This window comes from Phyllostomus discolor, chromosome 6 (genome assembly GCF_004126475.2).
Source record: "Phyllostomus discolor isolate MPI-MPIP mPhyDis1 chromosome 6, mPhyDis1.pri.v3, whole genome shotgun sequence".
NCBI lineage: Eukaryota > Metazoa > Chordata > Mammalia > Chiroptera > Phyllostomidae > Phyllostomus > Phyllostomus discolor.
In genome coordinates this window covers 118,094,851-118,118,548 of record NC_040908.2, presented here as the reverse complement: position 1 = coordinate 118,118,548, position 23,698 = coordinate 118,094,851, and the positions used below count along the sequence as shown (strand labels likewise).

Genomic DNA, 23,698 nt, shown 5'->3' with positions numbered 1-23,698 from the left:
CAAGAAGAGAGGGGAGGGTGCCAGGGTAGGCGGGGCCCCTCTTTGGTGGCCTCTTGCCTTGGCGGTGAGGCCCCAGCCCACTGCACTCCTGGACGACACAGAGGTGGCAGCAGCAGCAGCAGCAGCAGCAGCACCTGGGCCATGGCAGAGGACGGGCCGAAGCAGCCGCAGCTCAGCATGCCGCTGGTCCTGGACCAGGACCTGACCAAGCAGATGCGGCTGCGCGTGGAGACCCTGAAGCAGCGCGGGGAGAAGCGCCAGGACGGCGAGAAGCTGCTGCGGCCGGCCGAGTCCGTGTACCGCCTCGACTTCATCCAGCAGCAGAAGCTGCAGTTCGACCGCTGGGACGTCGTGCTGGACAAGCCAGGCAAGGTCACCATCACGGGCACCTCCCAGAACTGGACGCCTGACCTCACCAACCTCATGACGCGCCAGCTGCTGGACCCTGCCGCCATCTTCTGGCGCAAGGAGGACTCGGACGCCATGGACTGGAACGAGGCCGACGCCCTGGAGTTCGGGGAGCGCCTGTCCGACCTGGCCAAGATCCGCAAGGTCATGTACTTCCTCATCACCTTCAGCGAGGGCCTGGAGCCCGCCAACCTCAAGGCCTCCGTGGTCTTTAACCAGCTCTGATGGCGGCTGCTCCCTGCTGCCCCCTCCTCCGCCCCTCTGTCCCGTCCCCTGCCCACGAGCCCTGCCCCTGTCCATGTGTTTGGGGACATTTTTCTTGTTTCCGTCCTGTACTCAGCTTGGCCAGAATCCCCCAAGCCTGTGTCCCTCCTGCGCTCCTCTCCCTGGTGCTGGTGCTCCTGCTTAGGGAGGAAGAAGCAAAGGCTCCGTAGGCTAGAAGCTGGACTGGCTGCCGCTGCTTTCGCTGTAGACCACAGAGGCCAAGTCGGGCTCACGCAGGGAAGTGGAGGGTCCACAGGCATCCGCCTCCTCTGTGCCTCCGTGTTGGGAGAGAGAGACTGAGGGAGACCAAGGGAGAAGCAGACAAGAGAGAGAGAGAGAGAGAGAGATGTCCAAAGAACCAGCCATCGGGCTTCCTCTGGGGATGAGGAGATGGAGGCAGCGGGGCAGCCTCCGTGGGGAAGCCAGCAAACAGGCATTGACCGCCTGTCCGGCCACATCAGGAAGGTGCTGCTCCTGGACGGGCCTGGTATGGTCCCACGATGCCTTGGGGGCCCTCAGGACAGTGGGCAGGGTGGCTGTGGGTGTCGGTTTGGGCGGTGAGGAGTGGCTGACACGTTGGAGGCCATGCAGCCATCTCTTGCTCTTCTGAGAATTACTGCAGGAGGAGAGAGGTGAATGGGACGTGGCAAAGTCACACAGATACATGTACATGTGCACTGAGAGAGAACACGCTGTATTCACATGGATACATTCTGGAGTCTGTACCTGCCCTGCAGACAAACCTGATTTTAGGTGATCTGCTACATAACTGCCCAGCTGGTTCATGAGCGGCCCGTTGCGGGGGCTTGGTCAGGATGACCTTGGGGAGGGGCTTCCTGAGCTGGGAGGCCCTGAGGCCCGTTCAGGGACGGGAACAGTGCGGCACAGGGGCTCCCCTCTGCCGGGGGTGGGGGGCTGGATGGAGCGGTCCAAGCCCTGGAGCCGGAACAGGAGGTCCTCTGGGGCCTCAGGTGTCCCATCTGCTGTGGCATCTCTGGTGTGGATGGAGGCCGTAGGGTGGCCTGGCGGGGCAGTTGTGGTGGCTGATGGTCAGAAGTGGGCTGGAGGTGGCAGCGTGCTGTGAGGGGCAGCCCCTGGGCACAGCCCGCCCACCAATCAGGGAGGCTGTGACCCGGTTATAGCAGACGCAGCTCTGGCCCCAAGCCTCATCCTCCTTCACACTGCACAGACCCAGCGAGCCCCCTTGGAAGGAGGGGCCGACCTGCCTGGCGTCTGCTGAGGACCCCTCAGGAAGTGCCCCCAGCACCCCATCTCAAGGCCAGCCCTGGTTTTTGGCGGGGGCGTGTCCATGACCTTTCCCTCATGAAACAAAGCCATCCGGGGCCTCAGGGCCCTGGGAACAGATGCACTGACAGTTGGAGGGCTGGAGCCTCCCCCGCTGGCCGAGGCAGCTGGGAGGGCAGGTGCCCACTTTGGAGGCGTGCAGACAGGAGCGAGTGTGGGGGTCTGGGTTCTTTAGGTGGGAGATTGGCTGTGGTGTGAGCAACGGTCCTCTCTAACTCGCAGCTCTGGCCTCTTCCAGGCGTTCTCACAGCTCCGGCATTGCCTGCCTGGCTTCTCCACTGGCTTTCTGAGGAGGCCAGGCCCTCCGCCTCTTTGCTTGACCTCTCCCTGCAGCTCTAGGGACCCTCTCTTGCAGACTGGCTGCCCCGTGCCGTGTGAGTGCCTCTGCCGTGCCCACTGTGTGGCCCCAATAAAGTCTGTGCCCTTCCCTGCCTCGGTGGTGTGCAGTCTCTCACGGCGAGTCCTGCCCTCCCATTGGGGAGCTCTGACTTAGCCCCGCCCCCTCCCAGCCCTGAGCACCCCTTCCCCAGGCTTTCTCCCCACTCCTTCTCCCCCTGCTTTATGGGCTGACCCCAAGGTCAGACAGCAGGAAGGAGTTTAGAACCAGGTCTCCTGACACCCATCCAGGGGCCAGCACCCCGGCAGGACTTTCTGCGGAGGTGCCCAGACCAGCCTCTGTGTGGAGCATGCAGAGAGCCACGCTGAGGCTGTGAGGAGGAGCCCTCTGGTCTTCTGTAGGTGGGCCTGGGGGATGGGAGGGAGTACATCGGCCCATGTTCCTCCGCACAGGTGGCTGGGCGGATGGAGGGGAGTAGCCAAGGGGTGGGGGCTGGCCAGGCCTGTGCCCAGGTTTCGCCCGGCCTTTGTCACCGATTTGCTTCCTGTCCCTGGGCGGCTCCTGACCTGCCTGCAGCCTCAGACTCTAGAGGGAACATCCTGCTTCTGCGAAGTCCTTCCCGACCTCGTCCCGCTGACCAGAAAGGACCGATAGTGCCCCATCGCCGCGGTGCCCCGCTGGGCCTTCTTCAGAGCCCTGTCCCCTGTCATCTCTAGCCCCCTCGGGTTTTGCACGGAGACAGACTCAAAGGAGGAAGCAGCCTGCCCCAGATCACTGAGGGGTGTGTGGACTGGGCTGTGGGTAGGGGGGCCTTGGACTCCGCGACCCTGGCTCCCTGGGGCGGGCAGAGGCGATGCCCCGCCCTACCTGAGCGCCCCGTCTTAGGCCAGGCTGGCTTCTTCTCGGAGGCCGAGGTTGGGCCCCGCTCCAGAGCCCACACCTGGGGTTTTGCTTGCAAACAAATCCTGCTTCGAAATGCTCCCCCCAGCCAGGTCTCACATCCCTGTTCTCCGCCCCAGAGTGCTCCCCAGAGCCCTGTCACACGCTTGGGAGAGTCCAGGTGAGCCCCTGCCCCAGCAGGATCGGTGCCCAGCCACTTGGGTCTGGATGTGAGTCCCCTGGGACAACCCCGGGGGTGCACCAGGAGCCAGGAACACCAGGGGGCGCTGTGGTGCACCCATTAGTGGAGTCCAGAGCTTTCTGAGTGATTCGGCACTGAGTCATGGTTAAGGGGGTCCCCTGGGTGTGCAATAGGGGGCTCCAAATCCCGCACAATCCTTACCTCACTGCCCGGGTAGTGCAAGGGAGCGCCTCGACCCCTCAGGCCTCACTTTTCCCATCTGCTGTGGGGGCTGTTGTGGAGGTTTCCCTTTCTCCCCATGGGGGTCGGTCGGCTGGGTCTCTCCGCTCCCTCCAGCCCTGAGGTTGGGAATGTTGTGTGGGTGCACCACACACTTCGTCCACCGACAGGGGCGGCCTCCCAGGTGTGCACAGCCCCCACAATTTCCGCAGCACCTCCAAGGCCACAATCCACCTTAGTTCTCTACACCAGTCCTGCCAGAAGTGTCAGTAGATGCGGACACCCGAAAAGTGATCTGGTCAAAACTTAGTCCCTGCCATACACCCCAGCTGGTGACGTGGTGTCCGCTAGCATATACAAGGTCACCCGTCAGCCAGGGCCTCGAGGAAGCCAGTGCTTGGGGGCCGTGCTCTCAGAGAGACTCAGGCAGCTCTGGCGCTGGGCCAGGCCCTGTGCTGGGTGCTGGGGATCCGGGCGTGAGGGAGACACGGCCCTGCCCCCACCGGCTCCCTCAGTGCGCAGGGAAGGAGCCGGAGCCAGAGCCGCCCAGTGGTGCCCGAGGGAGGAGTGGGGTCAGGAGGCCCCTGCAGTCCATTCCCTGAGGGACCAGAAGCAGGGTGGGTCCCCCCAGGGAGCCACAGGTGTGTAGCCGAGGTGGCTGAATGCATCACAGGGTGTGGATGCCGTGGGGCCTGCGGCGGAGGCATTCAGGGCTCCGGCTGACAGCACACCCATCCCGCACGGCTTTGAGTGCCGGCGGGAGAGCCCATGTCCCTGGTGATTGGTGGTGGGGCATCTGAACTGCGGATGACACGAGGAGAGAGAGACAGCCTGATGGGCGCCCTGGACCCATCCCTGTGGCTCGACAGCCTCCGATGCTCAGCTGCCTCCTCCCTCCCCCCCCACGCCCCACCAGGCACCATACCATCATATTTTGGGGTACATTTTGGAATGATGAGGATTTGCTCAAAACAAACAAAAAGCCCTGACCGTCATGCCATAATGTAGCGGCTTTTCAATAGTCGGGTTTTTAAAACGTGCAGCACTGACTGTGTGTGTAGTCGGGGGCACTGCCTGTTTTCCCTCGGACTTGTCAGGTGAAAAAGTGACAACAGCCATCCCGTGTGAATGAATCAAAATCATACCTATTTTTTGTCAGATTGGCAAAAAATGCTGTATTTTTTGATGTGCTGCAGAATTTGAGTAATTAGTGTATGTGTGCCACGAGATGAAAACAGTTGGAAAACGCTGCTTCGGACGGCAGTGGTCCCCCGGATCTGCAGTCTCGTTTCCTGTGGTTTCAGTTACTGGTGGTCAACCACGGTCCGTAAGTGTTAAGTGGAACGTTCCAGAAATAAACAGTTCACATGTTTTAAATTGTACATTGCTCTGAGCAGCATCGTGGAATTGTGTGCGGTCTGGCTCCCACCGGGACACGACTCGCCCCTTTGTGTGCCACGTACCCACGCTGCTCGGGCTACCGTCTGTTAGTCACTCAGTGGGCATCTCCGTTACCAGATCGGCTGTCCCAGAGTCAACGTGCTTGTCTCTTACTGTGCCTGATTTATAAGTGGAACTTTATGCTAGGTATGCACATACAGGAAAAAACTATCTGGGAAAATATACTTCATTTATTTATTTTTAGAGAGGGGAAGGGAGGGAGAAAGAGAGGAAGAGGAACATCAATGCGAGAGAGAAGCATCAATCAGCTGCCTCTCTCGCATGCCTGAATCGGGGACCAAACCTGCAGCCCAGGCATGTGCTCTGGCCAGGAATCGAACCGAGGACCCTTGGCTTTGTGGGAGGACGCCCAACCCACTGAGCCACACCAGTCAGGGCTATACTTTATACTTACTAAATACGAACTTCTGCTAAATTAATACCTTCCTGTGCCTGATTTTTAAGTTAGGATTTATCATAGGTATGTGTGTACAGGGGAGAACAGTGTAGATGGGGATCTGCAGTTTCAGACATTCAGCAGGGCCTGGAATGTATCCCGAGAGGATAAGGCGGGTTACTGTGTCTGGATTTTGCCGGCTTTGTTTTCCTGGTGCGGTTTACCGAGTCCCCAGTGCCCTGCAGTTCCTGTGAGCCAGGGTTTAGCTCTGGAGCCTTGCTAAGGCTCAGGCACAAATTTTATTTGGCACGACTGCTTCACAGGCGATGTTCTCTCAGGAGGCATGCAATGTCTGTTTTTCTCTCTTTTTGTGATGTTTTCCTCTCTTTTTTTCTGGCTCCCTGAACCACAGAGGGCTCAGAGCCATTTCATAAATACATTATTCGCCAGTGGTTGCAAAATAGTGGGAGCCTAATGCTTTAATTTCTTCATTTCTTAGCTGGAATTCGTCTCCAGATACAAACCTCCCTTCACCTGCTATTTGGTTACCCTCCCGTACAATCTGTGTCGAAATGGCAGGATAAATGCTCCTTTCTTTCCCTTAATTTTCCAGTTTCAAAACAATGAGCTGGTTCCCTGCCATCCTCCAGTCGTGACTCATTGTTTGTGTCTCGTCGGGATCTCACGGATGTGCATGCGCCCGAAGTGTTTTCATCCAACGAAGTTGTGACCCTCATCGCTGCCGGGATTGGCCCGCTTTGGCCATCAGGGGCCCCTTCAAGCTGGTCGTGTATCCTCTGAGGCGGCCCCAGGGGCTTTGCTTGCTTCCTAGATTTCCGGCAGGACCTGACGCTGTGTGAAAGGGAGTGAGGTTGTGTGCCCGCAGAGCACTTCTTCCCGGAAAGTCTCATCCCTGTTGCTTGGTGCCTGCGGGCAGCAGAGGGGCCCTCCTGGGGCCCGCTGCCCCCTGCCGCGCCCAAAGGCAGTGATGCAGAAGGGGGAAGAGAAGCCCATGAGGATTCCTGACTCAGGCTCTCTGGGCCCTGGAGCCTTATTAGATGCTTCTTGAACCACAGAGGCCTCAGAGCCAAGCCCTGGGCTGGGCTAATGATCCTCCCACAGCCCCAGAAGGCCCTCCCAGTGCCCTGTGAGGGCTTGTCTTCCCCCTCATCAGCCCCCTCCCTCCTGCGCCCTCCCCCATTCCCAGGCAGGCTAGGGCTTTCAGAGCCGGAGGAGCTGAGGAGGGTGTAGCGGCCAGGCCTGTGTTCTCAGCTTTGGACTCCCTGTCGCGCTGGGCCCTTGGGCAGCTCCTTGCTCTGCTGTGGACCTCAGCCTTCCCGTCTGTGTAGTGGGGATGAGACTCCCACCCTGCATGTGCCCCACTTTTGATACAACTTTCTGTCCTGAGAGCAAAGCAGGAGAGAGTGCTAGGGGTCAGGGTAGAGGCCAGTCTGGGAGCTTTTACTTAGAAAGGACACGGAGTTGCCCAGAAAAGAAGGTGAGGAGGGGGTGGGGGAAGGGGCCAGCCAGCATCAAGCCCTTGCAGGGTTCCAGATGCTGCGCCAGGCTCCGAAGCCCTGGACGTGAACCCTGCCTCCCTCACTGTGCCCTGGGGCAGCCTCTACCAGATCGCCGCCGCATTGGCCTGAAGGAGAGCAGCGAGGGTCAGGGCGGAGGGGCAGGCGAGCCAGCCCTGCGTCTGGCGCCTAGCAGGCCCCCCATCCGTGGCTGGTGGGTGCCTCTCGCGTTGCTCAGCGTTTTCGTCGAGAATGTCCCACTAGAGAGTTTCTTACTTTGCTGACACCCCGTTGACGGTACAGGGCATGCAAACAAAAACATCTTTAATGAGCGTGGGGCCTGGGGGATGGCTTTTGGCCTCTGGGCCCAGGCTGGCCCGGGTCCTGGGGTTTGCAGCCTCCTGGTGCACCTATGGCTCCTCCGTCTGGATGCCTGCGTATCCACCACACATTCCTGGGAGTGGTGCTGTTCTAGAGGGGCCGCCCATGGTCCCGATGGTGCCCAGCCCCCCTTGTCCCGTGTTTAGCAGGGCCAGCAGGTCCCCCTGACTTGGCAGGGTGAAGGGTCCCCCCCCGGCCCACCTCTTGATGCCCAAATAGCCTCTATTTGCCCTTGTTTGTGTAGGGTACACTCACTGCCAGCTCTCAGGACACTTGCTCAGAAGCTGCTGCTGGCCCCTCAGGTTGGGCCCTCCATCCCCTTCTTTCCAAGGCTCAAATGCTCCCTGTGTGCCTGCCTCTCCCCAGGCCGGGAGTCTCTGGAGGGCAGGGGCCCTGTCTGATTTGTCTGGGTCCCCAGGGCCGGCATGGGGCTATGCAAAGAGTGGTGCTTGCTGACGAAGAATGTGTGTGTGTTTTCTAGCTGTGTGACCCTGGACAAGTTACTTGCCCTCTCTGAGGCTGGACTTTTTAAATCTATAAAGTAGGGATGGATAATAGTAATCTGCTCATGAATTTATTGTATGAATTAAATTGAAATCACCCATGGCAGTCACAGGTTGTCTCCCTGACGTTTCCAAGATGCTCTATAATAGTAATTGTTGTTTGAGCCCCATGTAATGCCTGTGAATTTACTCATTCGGCCAGCACGTGTTTAATAAGCACCCTCTCTGGGCCAGGCCCTGGGCTAGGTGCTGGTGGGTGGCAGTGACCAAGACTGATGTGTTCCTGCCTTTAGAGAGCAGACATCACAGTAATTGTATCAAAGCTGTTCACAATGTCACATGCTTGTTTACTTATAACTGGAATAAGTATCTCAGAGGAGAAGTACCAGAGGCCATGAGACTCAAGGGCAGGGGTGCTGGCCCAGTCTGAAGAGTCAAGGAGGGCTTCCTGTAGGAGGAGGGTAGGCCTTAAAGGACAAGTGAGAGTCAGCTGGAGGAACAGATGCAGACTCCCCAACCAGAGAAAGAGCCTAGAGCAGGAGCAGGGGGTAGGGTTGGGGGTTGCGGGGCTGGGGTAGAAACCAGCCTAGGAGGTGGTGGAGGGGGCACGGCTCCGTAGGTGTTTGGACCTTGTTTTCCCCGGGAAGTGACATGATCAGAAAGCTCACTCTGCTGCTGTACAGGGTGGAGGCAGTGTGGCTGCTGATGCTGTTACGGTGTCCCCGGGCAGGCGAGGAGATGGGGCACTGGGCCAGGGAGTGCTGAGGGGAGGACAGGAGGAGATGGGTTTCAGCGGAATGTGGGAGCTAGGATTGGCCTGACTGGGTGGGGAGAGGGAGGAGGCCATTGTGGTTGCCGCTTCTGTCTCAGGCCGGAGTGGGGGTAGGGAGACTATGGCCCTATTCCCCAGGCAGAGCTGGGATGGGTGTGATATGTTTCTGAGGGGGAGGAAGCAGAGAGAAGCAGGAGGAAGGGAGGAGGGAAGCTCATAGGGTCTCAGAGTGGCAGAGCTGGAGGGAGACCTCAACCACGCACAGCAGAAAGAGAAGCAAGTCCCGCGCTGTTCCTGGCAGAGAAGGGCACAAACCCAGGACTCCTTCCCATTCTGGTGTCCTGGAGGCGTGTCCCCGTACTTCCTCAGGGAGCAGATGTGACCTCAGTGCATCCCCATCCTCTCCCCCACATCCAGGTCATCCCAGACTGGAAGGAGCAGGAGTGGGACCCCGAGAAGCCCGATGCCTACGCGGGCATCTTCCACTTCCACTTCTGGCGCTTTGGGGAGTGGGTGGATGTGGTCATCGATGACCGGCTGCCCACAGTCAACAACCAGCTCATCTACTGCCACTCCAACTCCCGCAATGAGTTCTGGTGTGCCCTGGTGGAGAAGGCCTATGCCAAGTAGGTACCGGCGGTGGGCAGATGGGCCGGTGGCCAGGCTGGGGTGGTGCTGCAGATGGGCTCAGAGTGGGGGTTCCTCTTGCCAGCACTCCCGGCACAGAGAGGTCAAGGGCGGTGCAAAGCCACGGTGTGCTCACAGCCCAGGTACCCAGGGCATGGCCAGCTGAGCCTATGCTGGGCAGGGTGGGGGCCTGGACTGGAGGGCCTTTGGGTGCCTGATTGTCAGGTCCCCACAGCCAACCTGCAGAGGGAGGAATAGTTACTCCCACTCATACCTGAGGAGACCGAGGCCCGGGAAGGCTTCCTGTAGGCCGCTGTGGGCTGAGCCAGCCCCACGTTCAGGTCCGTGGTTCTTTCCCAGGGACCCAGCTGTGAGCCCTCCCGAGGCCTTGTCAGGGATGTGGAATCTCTGAGCCTGGGGCTCCCTGCCCTCTGGCCTCCCCCTTGTCCACTTCTCCATCTGCCTGCCTGACTGTCCATCCATTCTGTCTTTGCTGACCACCTCCTCCTGCTCTGTGCCGGGTCCTGGGTCCCCAGCACAAGCAGGAGCAATGGTTTGCTAAGCTGTTGGGGCCGAGTCACCTGCCCAGGCCCCTGCAGGACAGGGGCTGGCCTGGGGCAGGAGGGCCAGAGGGTCAGAGAGTAGCCACCAGCTCTGTGGGAGCCTGGCTCCTCCTCCCAGGCCCATTTGTCATTTCTCCTGGGACTCTGTGTGTGTGTGTGTGTGTGTGTGTGTGTGTGAGGGAGAGAGAGAGAGGGAGGGAGGGAGGGAGGGAGACGGAGACAGAGAGGAGTTGTCTCGGCCCACACATTAAATACACAAACACGAATGAAAACTGATGAACAAAAAAAAAGTTTTAAGTAAATTTTCGATTTTGTGTTGGGTCTCATTTATAGCCATTCTGGGCAGCGGGTGGGACACCCCTGCTAGCCCATCCATTTTTAATGCTAAGGAAGTAAAGCCTGCCCCCTAGTGGTCAAGACTCCTCTCCTCTCACTTGGGAGACCCACTCTGTGGGCTTGCTCATTTTTGCTTGGTTTTTAAATAACAGTGTTTTGGTGTGTGGTAAAATATACTGTTCATCATTTTACCTGTCTTTAAGTGTACAATTTAGTGGCATTAATCACATTCACAATGCTCTGTATCCACCCCACTATCTGCACCCGGTCTTGTCACCGTCCTTAGCTGAAGTGCTGCGCCCGTGAACCAGCACCTCCCCCTTCCGCTCTCCCCTGCCCCTTGGAACCTCCATTCTACTTCCTGTCTCTGAGTTTGCCAGTGCCAGGTACCTCGTGTGCATGCAACTATACCACATTTGTCCTTCTGCGTCTGGCTTATGTCACTGAGCATGATGTTTTCAAGGTCCAGTCATGTTGCGGCAGTTCACCACTGGGTGTGTATTCCGAAGAACAGACAGCAGGCATTCAAGCAGACATGCGCACACCGGTGTTCACAGAGGCGTCAGTCCCTGGAGCCGGCAGGCGGGACACCCGAGCGCCGGTCGTCAGGGGCACAAATGAGCGCGCACACATGCAGGAGAGCACTGTTCTGCCATCTGGGCTGTACGGCTCTGCGTTTGCATTTTTGGGCAACCACCAAACTGTTTTTCAGTGGCCACACCACTTATGTTCACTTGTTTTTTATTGATTTACTTTTTAAATTGTAAAACTCATGCATGTCTGTTACAGCAAATCTAGAAAATATTAGAAAATCATGCAGAAGATAACACACGTGTCCTGTAGTCCTGGGTGTTCTTCCAGCCCCTCCACTCCCCTGCCCTGTTTTGGGTCATTGAGAGCCTCAGGCCCCTCCTCTCCCTACTCTCTGTCTTCGTTTCCTGTCTTTTTCCTCACGTCCCCCTACCAGTGGCAACTCTTTTAACACATTTGATGCTTGGGTATTTTTTGTTTGTTTGTTGGTTGGTTGGTTACCTCGCAACACCTGCATTGCTGTTTTCAATTTACATAAACGGTATTTTGTTATGTTTCCCACTCCACTTCTCATAGTCACTTCAGTGTTTTTTGCCTTTAAGACCTCAACCCTTTTCCTAACATTTGATAAGGAGCCACAGCTATGTTGCTAGCACCTCGTGTGTTGCACGTAGTAGATGCTTAATATTTTTTGAATGAACGCATTTAAACATAATGGGAACCCAACTGTATCGCTTTCTCAAATATAACGAGCAAGCCCGTGGTTCGGCGGCCCCAGGCGGCCCTTCCCGGCGCTGTGCTCACTGGCTGCCGAGTGAGTGAGGGGCCACGTCAGTTCTTAAAGCCAGTTCCCTGTTGTTGGACATTTAGGTGATTTCTCGTTTTACATGATCACAAATAGTGTTATTCATCCAGAATTGATGTGTCAAAAGACATACAGGCGTTTAACACTTTTTAAAAAAGATTTTATCCATTTATTTTTAGAGAGGGAAGGGAGGGAGAAAGAGAGAGAGAGAAACATCAATGTGCGGTTGTTGGGGTCCATGGCCTGCAACCCAGGCATGTCCCCTGACTGGGAATCGAATCTGCGATGCTTTGGTTTGCAGCCCACACTCAATCTACTGAGCTACACCTGCCAGGGCTTCGCTTTTAACACTTTTGAAAAGAATTGACAGCAGTCTGGACAGCTATTCTTTGAAGACAAGGCTGCTATGGCTAAGGGGGATTTGAGTGATAAAACAGTAGGCTTGGTGGGACAAGTGTTGGCCCTGCTGTGGCCTGCTGTGTGACCGTAGCAGTTTGCTTGACCTCTCTGAGTATCAGAAATACCCCCTATAGTGTGAAGGATTTAGACCAGCTGGGAGCATGAGCTGGGAATTTTTTCCGCGTTGCTCTCCAGGCTGGCAGGCTGCTACCAGGCCCTGGATGGAGGCAACACGGCGGATGCGCTGGTGGACTTCACCGGCGGCGTGTCTGAGCCCATCGACCTGACTGAGGGCGACTTTGCCAACGACGAGGCCAAGAGGAACGCGCTCTTTGAGCGTGTGTTGAAGGTGCACAGCCGGGGAGGCCTCATCAGTGCCTCCATCAAGGTGGGCGCACAGAGCCAGACCCGAGCAGGGGCCCCTCCCTTTTGTCGGCCCTAACAGGGGTGGGAGGTGGCTGTGGGGTCCCAGGCAGAGCCCCTGCCCAGGTTGGCCCTTAAATCCAGACCCTCAGCCTCATGGGGGATGGCAGCAGTTGGAGGGTGTGGGCCCCTCCCCAGTGCTGGGCAGCACAAACCCCAAGCCCCCTGTGCTATGAAATGCCTTGCCCACACTGTTCGACCAACATCCCCCTTTTCTGGCCCTCTCCTGTTGGGGTGATGCGTGTCTGTACATCTACGAGTCCCTCTGTCAAGGTTTCAGGCATCACAGACTCCGGATGGGAGGGGCCCCTACTGCCTGCTGGCACAGGCCTGGGCGCTTCAAGAGTCTTCTTCATCGACTGGTCATATTTCAATGGGGAAAGCTGGGTTCAGTGAAGGCAGAATTTGACCCCCGGCTTGGCTGACCCAGTGCTGTGTTGATAAACTGGCTCTCTGGAAAAATAAAACGCCCTGATTTGTAGCATTTGCTGATTTCCGTGGTGTAAACTCTCCTACCATGGCTGATTGCAAGCTAACATTGTAATACCCAGCTTGAAAAATTGTGTGAGGCTGCCATTCTCTCCCTGGTCTGTAGGGGGCGCTGTGGCCCGGCTCAGCTTGAGCCTGCCCTGGGGCCCCCTCTCTGAGTAACCCCGACCTCTGCAGGCCTTGACAGCAGCAGACATGGAGGCCCGCCTGGCATGCGGCCTGGTGAAAGGCCACGCATACGCCATCACCGACGTGCGCAAGGTGCGTCTGGGCCACGGCCTGCTGGCCTTTTTCAAGTCCGAGAAGCTAGACATGATCCGACTGCGCAACCCCTGGGGCGAGCGAGAATGGACCGGGCCCTGGAGCGACACGTGAGGCCCGGGATGGGGGCGCAGGCGCAGTGCGACCTCGGGCAGTGGGTGGGGGTGGCGCGGTAGGAGGACTTGGGCAGGGGCAAGGGCGGGCTTACTGGAGGAGGTTGGGGGTTGGGTGACATTGGGAGGAGACTGCCTTCGCAGTGGGCGCGTGGGAGTGGACTCAGCATGGGCAGAGGCCTGCAGGTGGGATGAGCTGACTCCCGCAGGGGACGCACAGACCAGTCTAGAGAGTGACGGGGGTGGGGAGGAAGCAGGGGGGAGGCCACCAGGGGCGAGAACGGGGGTGATGCTCAGCCTGGTGAAGGGAGACACCTCCCTGGCCCCATAGAGGACCCCCCTCCACTGAGGGTCTCGTCCCCCCTGCCCCCTGACCTCCAGGCCCAGGGTGGTGACAGCCCACAGGGACCTGTGGGAGTGGGCAGACAAGGCTTGTTAGGGGCTGGGACGGCCCCGGTGCCCCCAGCCACACCCACACTGATGGAGGCCTGGTGCCACACATACCACCTCCTCCTCCTCACCCTGGCGGGGACGCTCCACTTACTCCCCCCTTTTCCCTTTCCCCGTGCTCATGTCCCAGCTCAAAGGAGTGGAAGAAGGTGAGCAAGAGTGAACGGGAGAAGATGGGTGTGACTGTGCAGGATGATGGCGAGTTCTGGTGAGTGTGCTCTTGCCCCAGGTGGACGTCAGGGCTGAGGGAAGACCTTCTGTGCGCTGGGCAGGGGTCACTGATGTGGGGGCGGGGGGGAGCCAGGGCTCTAGCAAATGCCACGCCATCGATTTGCTGTGTGGCCTTGGACAAGGCACGCTGTCTCTGAGCACGTTCCCTGCTCTGTGAGGTGCGTTGGGCAGCCCTTTGCTCTCCACTGTCCCCTCTGCCCACCTGAGAGACCCTAGGCTGCTTGAGCAACCGGGCTGGGCCCTGTGGTAGCTCGGCCCGGATGCCAGCAGGTGGGGGATTGACCGGAGCGCAGGAGGCATGCTGGCCGCCTGATGGCCCAGAGGAGAGAGGGAAGAGGAGAGGCCTCACGAGGGCTGGGGCGGGCTGCCTCCTAAGCTGGGACTTGGGTGCAGAGGATCCATTGGTGGTCAGGGACAGAGACCCAGCCCAGAGGCAAGAGTGCACACGTGGGTTTTGGAAGAGTAAGTTTAGGGAGGCACATGGGTGGGGGTGGGCTGAGGAGATGGCTGCAGCATCACTTAAAGAGCCCAGTGATTCCTGCATTCACTCACCCTGCATTCACTCACTCACCCTGCATTCATTCCTGCATTCATTCTCTCACCCTGCATTCATTCCTGCATTCATTCATGCACTCTGCATTCATTCACTCACCCTGCATTCATTCACTCACCCTGCATTCATCCCTGCATTCACTGATTCCTGCCTTCGCTCAGCCTGCATTTAGTCACGACTGTGTGCCAGACTCTGCGTCATTCTTCAGCAGGACACTTGATTCAGAGACTCAGCCACTTCTGGGAGGGGCACTGGGTACCCTGTGTGTGGCGGGTGCTATTACGGCCCCAGACAGGCCCAGAGGCAGATGGCAGTGACCTTGGTTCCCCAGTGAGGACCCCTTCTGCAGGTGACAGGGGGGCCCTGGGTCCCTTGGATCTGGGCTTCTGTGGAGGAGATCCACGGTGCTGAGTCTGGCTCCGGGCTCAGTGGAACTACAACATCCTGACAGAAACCCCTCGTCCGCGTCAGGGGCTTCTTCCTAAGGCCTCTCTCGTTTGTGTTCACATGTGGCACATACATGTGCATATTCTTGTTTGTGCATACTTGAAGGGGGTAAGCACTTCCCCCTCCCCACCCGGCTCCTGGAAATGTGTGTAGCATGCAGTGACCGCGGCAACATCCTGGCCACTGCAGCGAGCTGACCAAGGGGTTCCTGCCACCCGTTTGTTTCTTTAGGCCTGGAAGTAGTGGGTGGAAACACGCTTTATAAGCCATAGAGGGCTATGCGCATGAGTTCTTCATGCTATTAATATTTGTAACAGCCAGCCTTTGCAATTGCTTCTGTCTGCCAGGAGTTGTATGTGCCTTTATGGCATCTGTTAGTTCCTGCAGTAGCTCTGGGAGATGGGCACTGCCGTCAGAGCCATTCCCAGTTTACAGAGCAGGAAACTGAGGCCACAACAGACATGAAGGTCCGTGTGGTACTGTGTCCGTGCTCACTCTGGTGTGAGTCACAGTTCAGAGCATGCAGGGCAAGTGGACGGTGGGCCAGCTAGCGGGGGGCCCGCCTGGCTCAGCCCCTTGTCACCCCAGGATGACCTTTGAGGATGTGTGCCGATACTTCACCGACATCATCAAGTGCCGCCTGATCAACACGTCCTACCTGAGCGTCCACAAGACGTGGGAGGAGGCCCGGCTGCGTGGGTCCTGGACGCGGCACGAGGACCCACGGAAGAACCGCAGCGGGGGCTGCATCAACCACAAGGACACCTTCTTCCAGAACCCGCAGGTAGGCACTCCTGGGGGCTCCCACCCCGCCTCTCAGGTGGCTGTGGGGGCCTCGACCCTGTCCCGCCACCGGGTCACGCAGCACCTTGGGCACACCCTGTCCCTCTGTGGGCCTCAGCACACCCGTCCCTGCGGGCAGGGTTGGATGGCGTGTCCAGGTGGTCGCCCCCAACCTCAGTCTGACCTGTAGACGGTAAAACTGAGGAAACAGGCTCTGGGGGCAAGTGTCTTGTCCAGAGCTACAGGGATATCTGGAGGCCACGCCGGGGGCTCAGATCCCTTGTTCCCGCACACACAACGCTGCTCCTTCTGGTGGAGCTTGGCCAGGCCGGCTCCTCCCCAGGGGCCTCCTCGGTCACGCCCCTGCCACCTGCGTAGTCCCTACACTTGGTGTGTCTTTCTGAGCACCGGCTGCCTGCGGGCTCTGAGCTGAGCATAATAATCTCATCCAGTCCTCCCCTTTCCATGCAGGGTAGCCACTTTAGGCCCATCTTGCAGATAGGGGACTGAGGCTCAGAGAGGCGACGTGCCCTGCCCCAGCTCACACAGCTGAGCTGGGGCCTGGCTCTGGGCTGAGCCTCCGGGCGCCAGCAAGCCCCTCATCTGCACGGTCTCACCGTGGTCTCTCTCTTCCTTGGCTGCACCTGCAGTACATCTTTGATGTCAAGAAGCCAGAAGACGAAGTACTGATCTGCATCCAGCAGCGGCCCAAGCAGTCCACCCGTCGGGACGGCAAGGGCGAGAATCTGGTCATCGGCTTCGACATCTACAAGGTGAGGGCTGCTGTGGGTGAGGGGAGCGAGCGCGCTGGAGGCGGGCCGCTGCTCTGGGGAAGAACGCCCTCATCGCCGACGTCACCCCTGCCGCCTGACCACACAGGCTGGCCCCGTAGACCTGCTGGGGTGTGGGCTCCGTCTGCGGTATCGACAGAGGGCCCGACCGGCCTGGGATCGCTGCCGCGGCAGCACCCAGCCTGAAACCTCTGCCCCAGCCCCACAGGCTGGACCCCTTGTGGGTGGGGACGGGAAAGATGGCTGGTGGGGGGGACTGCCGGGCTCTAGGAGCCCCCTCCCCAGGATTCTGGGTCTCTCTGAATCGGAGGCGTTGCCAGGCACAGGGGAGGCACCCCGGGCAGAGCCAGGCGGGCTCACCAATGGTTGCCCTCCTGGCCTAGCACCCAAGAACCTTCCACATGCCGTGACACCCCGTGCGGGGTGACGCCCACTGTACAGGGTCGGCACGCCAGGCAGCAAGACCTAATGACCCCATGTGGGTATGCCGGCGTGTGGCCTGAGCCGCAAGCCTGGCATCGACGTGCTCGGTCAGGCTACCAGTGTGTCCATGTCACGTGCCGGTCCGTGTGCTGTGCGCTGCTGTGTTGGCACCTGGACACGATGTGTCTGACCTTCACTGACGTGACTGTAGCTTATCGTGGCCTTCACTCTAGCAGTTGTCCAGTGTGTCCCATGTGCTGGCGATGCCATTTCATGGGCATGTGCTGCGACCTGGGCAGACAGTGACACCTGCTTCTGTCGTGACAGCCAGAAACGCCACAGACATCGTTATCAGGGGAATCCCTGTTGCCTCCTCCTCTTTAACAAGCGTAATTGAGATATAATTCACATACTGCACGATTCAGCCATTTCGAGTATACAGTGACTTTGAGTTTTTGTAGAGTTGTGCAGCCATCACTACAGTCGATGTTAGAACATTTTCATCACCCTGAAAAGGAACCCCGTGCCCCTTATCCGTCATCACCCAGTCCCACGCACCTCCCCGACCTTCCCGGCCCTAGCAAACGCTCACCTGCCTCTGTCTCTGTAGATCAGCCTCCTCTGGGCCTTTCATGTGAGTGGATTCTACCGCTTTCTTTCACGGCGGTGAGCGAGAGCTGTGGGGTGGGGGGAGAGGCGGGGGGCTCTAGACCAGTCCCCCCACCCGCAGGTGGAGGAGAACCGCCAGTACCGCATGCACAGCCTGCAGCAGCGGGCCGCCAGCTCCATCTACATCAACTCGCGCAGCGTCTTCCTGCGCACGGACCAGCCCGCTGGGCGCTACGTCATCATCCCTACCACCTTCGAGCCCGGCCACACCGGCGAGTTCCTGCTCCGCGTCTTCACGGACGTGCCCTCCAACTGCCGGTGCGTGGGGCGGGCTCAGGGCCGGGGTGCGTGGGGCCGAGGTCCATGCCAGGCTGGCCGCAAGCCTGAGGCCCAGCGATGCTCGGTGTCCGCCCCAGGAGTAGAGCCCCGGCTCCAGACACCCCAGAGCCTGTCTCCTTCTCCCCACTGCCCCCCGTCCCAGCCTCTGTCTCTTGTGTGCATAGCACTTCACAGTAACAAAGAACATTTCACTCATCTCACTTGCTTTTCTTGAACCCAGGCTGGGAGGCATAGCCCCTCCGTTTTATGGATCAGAATTGGGGATTGAGGTTGGGGTTGTTTTCCAAGACCTTGCAGCCAGTGGTAAAGTCCGGCTAGGCCGACTGGATTGCTAAAGCCCTCCCGGTCCTGCAAGGGTGCAGACCCTGCCGCCTGGGTGGGCAGCCCGGATTCGGTGCCACCTGCCCACATGCCACAGTGGGGAGGCAGCTTGTGTGCTGGAACCAGTGGGCCTTGGCCCGCCAGCCTAGCTTCACCAGCTGTGCGGGCAGGCCCCTTCCCCTGCTGAGCCTGGTGCTTCTGAATCTGTGAAATGGGCATAATAGTCGCCTACCTTCCAGAGCTTTGTGAGGATGACAAATAATTCCTGTAACATCCCAACAGAGGGCTTGGTACATAGTAGGTGCTCAGTAAATTGCTTTTCCTTTGGGAAAGATGGGACACCCTTGGGTGGGGATAGAGCAGCAGGAAGCCCAGGGGCTTTGCCCAGGACAAGCAACATCTTGACTAAATCCTGCTCCTCTCCCCTCCCCTCTGCTTGAACCCTCCGTCTTCCATCTTCCTGACCATCCATGACCTCCTTCCTTCCTTTGCTCCTCGGCCCCGTACCAGGGAGCTCTGCCTGGATGAGCCACCGCGCTCCTGCTGGAGCTCCCTGTGCGGCTACCCCCAGCTGGTGACCCAGGTGCATGTCCAGAGGGCTGCTGGTCTCAAGGACTCCCCAACAGGTGCGCTTGCTCAGGGAAAGCCCCCCACCCCCTCCCCGGGGAGGTCGTCCCATGCGTCCTGCCCACCCCCACCCCCCCCTCCCCCGAAGCTGCAGACACCCAGCTCCAGAGCTCTCCTGCCCTCCATCACTGAATGAGCGAACCTTGCCTGGCGTCCACTCAGGCCCAGCCCTGGGATGAAGCTGGGTGCATGGAGAGGACCGCTCTGCCTCCTGCTCTCGGGTGGCTTCTAGTGCGGTGGGGCCGTAGGCACATGGATGGCAGCAGGGATGGAGGGCTCAGGGAGGGCTTCCTGACGGGAGTGGCCTTTCCCCGGTCAAGGAGGCGCGGAGGTGGGAAGCCTGGTGAAGTGGAGGAGGTCCGGAGGACACTGGGTGGGGAACCAACACGGGTGAAGGCCTGGAGGCCAGAGGTTCCAGTGTGTCCCCTCCTGTCTCTGGGGAGAGGACCTCGCCTCCCAGATGTCTGTCCCACCCAGGCCCTGCCCTAGCCCCCACCCTCACCCCACCACCCCCTCCATCTCCCTAGGGGCTAACTCCTACGTGATCATCAAGTGTGAGGGGGACAAAGTCCGCTCGGCCATGCAGAAGGGCACCTCGGCGCCCAAGTACGACCTGAAAGGCATCTTCTACCGCAAAAAGCCGGGCCGGCCCATCACTGTCCAGGTGAGCCTGCTCGTGCCCCAGCCTGCCACTCCCCGCTCAGGGGGGCTGGTCCCCGGGTGGCAGAGCCTGCGGCGGGACCCAGGAATGCTGGGTTCTGGTTCCCTCTCTGTCCCTGGCATGGCGTGGCCTTGGGAGCTCTCTCGCCTGCCCCTCCTGGCGCCCCTGAGTCCCTTCTGTAGGTGGGTGAGTTAGAGTAGCTGGTGTGATTCTGAGACCCAGCAGGGTGTCTTCTGGCTGGGGACAATGGCCATTTCTGCCGACCTCGCCCCAAAGCCTTGGGATTTGTTCCTCATGTTACCTTTAAGGTTCACCTGGAAAGGTCTCACTAAGATGGCGTGTGGTGGGGTGGCTGCTCCCTGAGGCCAGTGGTCAGAAACCAGGTCCCTGAGCCTGGGCCTCACCCCTCCTCTCAGGCCGAGGTGGCCAGTGGACGGTTCTGAGCTCACTGGCAGGAGGCCCTCTGTCCCCTGGGCCCAGGCCAGCATCTCCCCCGGTGAGACACCGTCTGTGAATGAACAGGGGGGCCCTGTAGGTCTTCCCAGTTTTCCCGACACGGGTCCCACTGGGTCCAGTCACAGACCCACAGATGTGGGGGCCAGAGGATCCCTTAGGGGTTGCTGACACCCTTGTGTTAAAGATGGGGACAGTGGGGTGGGGGTGTGCCACTCTTTGAGGTCACCCAAGGTCAACAGCAGAGCTAATAGTTACAGAGTTAACTGTGTACATGGAAGGGAGCTGGGACAGGCGTGGGGGGAGCCTGAGGCTCCGGAAGGGGCACGGCGAGACAGAAGCAGTGCAGGAGAGGGACTCGGGGCCTTGCCATGGCTGCCAGCGCCCCCGCCACCCTCTGTCTCCGCCCAGGTCTGGAACCACCACGTCCTGAAGGATGAGTTCCTGGGCCAGGTGCAACTGAAGGCCGACCCGGATGACCTCCAGGTCCTGCACACCCTGCACCTCCAAGACCAAAACAGCCAGCAGCCCAGCGACCTGCCGGGCACCATCGCCGTGAGCCTCCTCAGCAGCGCCTCCCTCACGGCCGTCTGACGCCATCCACCCGCCGTTGGCGTGTCCCCCGCCAGGGGCCGGCCTGGGAGCCGGGACACAGGGTTCTTTTCCCGGCTTTCCCACTGACTCGCTGGGTGACCTTGGGAGGTCGCTGCCCGTCTCTGGACCTGTGTCCCGAGGACCCAAAGCATTCCTTTCTCACGGAGGAGTCTCCTTGCCTGAGATGTAACATAGCCTCCTCCCCCAGCTGTCACCACTACTAGGGGCTCTGTCCCTCGAAAATGCTTCCCCAAGGCCCTGCTGTCCGCGACGGAGTGCCAAGAAGACGTCACTTGTTTACGCACGAACTGCCCCCTGCCCGAGCCCCATGTCGCCACTCCTGTCCTGCGCCTACCCCTGCGCCTGCCCCGGGGCCCCAGACGTTGCTTTCTCTGCCACCTGCACCTGCTCTTCCAGCCACCTGGAAAGGACTCTTGGCTCTTGCTGGGTCCCTGCCCAGGCTGGAGTTTGGGAACTGTGCAGGTGACACTTGTTCATGCTCGAATCCCATCCCCCGCCCATCCATGTATTTATTCAACGGAGATTTGCCAAGTGAGCAGTGGACGCCCGTGAGACCCTGGGTGGGGCCGGGCCCCTGCCCACAGCTCGGGGGGCCTGGCGTCAGTCCCGGGCTGCACCCCTGCTGCGAGGTCGCTCAGGCGGGTGCCCAGAGGAGCTGCGGCTACCTTCACGGTCCAGGTTCTGGTTTCGCCCCCGGCCTCTGGTCTAAGGGGCCCGGAGAGGTTTTGGCGGTGATGGGAACGAAGGGTGTCTTTCCGTCCGCACCGCCCTGACATCAGGAGTGCATCCAGTTTAGTGGCCGGGGCCCCGGCAGGTGGGGGGCCTGCCGACCCGAGGCGGCGCGTGTTCTCAGGACCCCCTCTGCTGCCAGACCTGGGCTCTCCCGGGAGAGGGGGCTGCAGGGTGCTGGTGTCAAGCCCGCCGGGGTCAGGTCACCCACTGAGTGTGGCGGGAGCACGGTAAATCCGTCCCTGACCAGGGGCTCTCCAACATCCCCCAAAACGGAGCCAAGGCTGTCCTCCTGCTGTCCGGACCAAAGCGTCTCTTTCAGTCCTCGACATTTTGTGTTCTTTCTGGTTTAAACCTCTCCATTTAAACCTAGAGTAGTGGTTTTTTTTTGTTTTTTTAAGGAAAGCTGAAAGCCTGTGAACCTTTTTTTTCTTCTTATACCCCAGTTCTTGTGGTCTGCTGATTTTATTTTGTTCTTGTTTTCTCTCTGACGTTGTCTGGGTCCACCTGGGGAGGGACAGGCAGGGCTCTCCCCTTCTCGGAGGAGGCCCGGGGGTGGGTTGGGAGGGGGCGTCGGCACATCGATGGGGAGCAAACGGGCACCAGGCTTCTGGTGCTGTGGCTGGGCTCTGTCTCCCCCCGCCCCTCCTGGGCCCCAGAACAGGCAGCGTCAGTGGAAGAGCTCAGCTGGTTCAGGAACGGGAATCCTTTGGAAACCTGAATTTTCAGCTCCAGGCCTGGCTATTTGGTCCGGTGTCCTGGCCAGAAGTGCTGGGTCCTGGGTTTTGCCTCCTCACCCCGTGGCCGGCTCTGCTCCCGTGTCCTGGCCCCAGGCCTCTTGAGGGCCAGGAGCTGGACAACAAGGAGGGCAAGAGGACTCCTGGGAAAGCTGGGCCTGGGGCCAGGATTCTGCCGAAGACCAGGAGCAAGTCATTCAAACCTCCCGTGCCTCGATTTCCCCCTTCTGCAAAGTGGGGCCCATGATTCCTGGTTGTCAGCACTCTCAGTAACAAGTGTTGAATAAGGGCAAACTTATAACTTCTCTCTGTGCATCCCTGTGTGCGTGCACTCCGTACACACTCATGTAATCACCTTTCAATGTCTGTTTCAAATGAACACTGAGTTAGGGTGGAGAGGTGAGGGCTGGGTAGGCCAGCTTGGGGCCTCTGGGGCTGATGTGTGGGTGTTCTCTCAGCCATATCCACCGGGGCCTTGAAGCGAACCAGGACCAACCTGCAGACCTGCGGGCTCCAGCGCTGGGGCTGGGCCCTGCTCCCTCCCCCCAACAAACTTGTTCACAGCCCTGCCCGTGCTTCCTGCCCCTCTGGGTGGGCCAGGCTGGTTCCTGGATGTGTGGGGGTCCCTGGTCCTTGGGAGGCCCTGGGGATGGGGCAGGTGATGTTGGAGTTCTTCCAGGCTGGGACTGGAGGGTGGGTGGGAGAACAATTGCTCCGTGTCCGCCTGACAAGCCGCCGCAGTTCAGTTCACAGGGCCCCGTCCCCGTCTGCAGACGGCGGGGCCTCCGCTCTGGTCCACGCCACAGGCTCCGGGCTGCATTCTCCTCAGGGCCCAGCCTGGGGTCTGGGAGACCTGTTCTCAGAATAAATATTACCACAATCCCAGAAACACCTTTCTGTGTCTGTGTGTCCCTCTGGGGATTAAGGATAACGGGAGGAATATTTTTGAGGCCCAGGTGGCAGTTCTCCAGTCAAAGAACCTGAGGGAAGACTTGGGCCTAATAGCCGAGGCTGGACGCTGCTGCCTGTCCCTGGTGTCTCTGAGCTGAGGTCATTGGGGGCCATTTGGCTATTCCCTCAGCTGGCCTCGTCCCAAGCCACGCCCTAGGCACGAGGGACGCAGGGGACCAGCCGCACGGCCTGCTCTGGAGCAGCCTGCAGACTAGTGGGAAGACCAGCAGGAACACTGATCCGCACAAACAGCCCACTGGTAGGGTGGCGTGGGAGCCCACTGGGGGAAGGAAGGCCCGGCCCTGATCCGATCATGAGGTGGAGGAGCAGCTGTGTGAGGGGCTGTGGGCAGAGGAGTTGGGTTTGTGGAGGTGCTGGTGGATGCGAGCAGGGCAGGGCAGGCAGCTTGAGTGAAGAAACCAAGGGTGGTGGTGGGGAGAAGTGGGACACGTCCTGGAGGCAGAGTGGACAGGACTCGATGAGTGGGTTGGCATGGAAGTGAGGAGAAGAGTTAAGGCCATTTCCTAGATCTCCTCCGTACGACTGTGCGAAAAGGACGTGATGAATTCTGTGCCCACCTTAATGCAAAGTCTGGCCCCAGGTGGGTGCTGAGGACATTGTCACTGTGACGGCATCTGGAGATCGCCACGCACCCCCAACTCCGCTCCACTCCTCGCCCCTCCCTCACAGCCCAGACCTGCATCCTGCCTGGGGCACCACGTGCCTCTCTGGGCTCGGTTTTCCTGTCTGTGTAGGGCCGATGCCACTTGCCCGCCCCTTGTGGCTCAGCAAGAGAGGTGATCGGAG

General features: G+C 59.4%; 2 protein-coding genes across 2 annotated transcripts in view; both read left to right on the top strand.

Annotated features, from left to right (window-relative positions):
* CAPN5 (calpain 5) overlaps window positions 1–22,831 on the top strand; it is a 51,020-nt gene extending 28,189 nt beyond the window's left edge. The window contains exons 4-13 of the mRNA XM_036028774.1: window positions 9,042–9,250; window positions 12,081–12,273; window positions 12,975–13,168; window positions 13,752–13,829; window positions 15,441–15,636; window positions 16,286–16,408; window positions 17,580–17,776; window positions 18,629–18,744; window positions 19,273–19,409; window positions 20,271–22,831. Of these exons, the coding sequence (XP_035884667.1) occupies window positions 9,042–9,250; window positions 12,081–12,273; window positions 12,975–13,168; window positions 13,752–13,829; window positions 15,441–15,636; window positions 16,286–16,408; window positions 17,580–17,776; window positions 18,629–18,744; window positions 19,273–19,409; window positions 20,271–20,453 (1,626 nt within the window). The 3' untranslated portion in view covers window positions 20,454–22,831. The remainder of the gene's footprint in view (window positions 1–9,041; window positions 9,251–12,080; window positions 12,274–12,974; window positions 13,169–13,751; window positions 13,830–15,440; window positions 15,637–16,285; window positions 16,409–17,579; window positions 17,777–18,628; window positions 18,745–19,272; window positions 19,410–20,270) is intronic.
* On the top strand, window positions 49–2,406 carry LOC114500645 (olfactory marker protein). Its single transcript, XM_036028775.1, has one exon. The coding sequence runs from the start codon at window positions 142–144 to the stop codon at window positions 631–633; it is 492 nt and encodes a 163-aa protein (XP_035884668.1). The 5' UTR covers window positions 49–141; the 3' UTR covers window positions 634–2,406.
* Window positions 22,832–23,698: the final 867 nt, after the last annotated feature.

Excerpts from the sequence above, each read along its gene's own strand:
- LOC114500645 (XM_036028775.1), top strand. The coding sequence starts at position 142 with ATGGCAGAGGACGGGCCGAAGCAGCCGCAGCTCAGCATGCCGCTGGTC.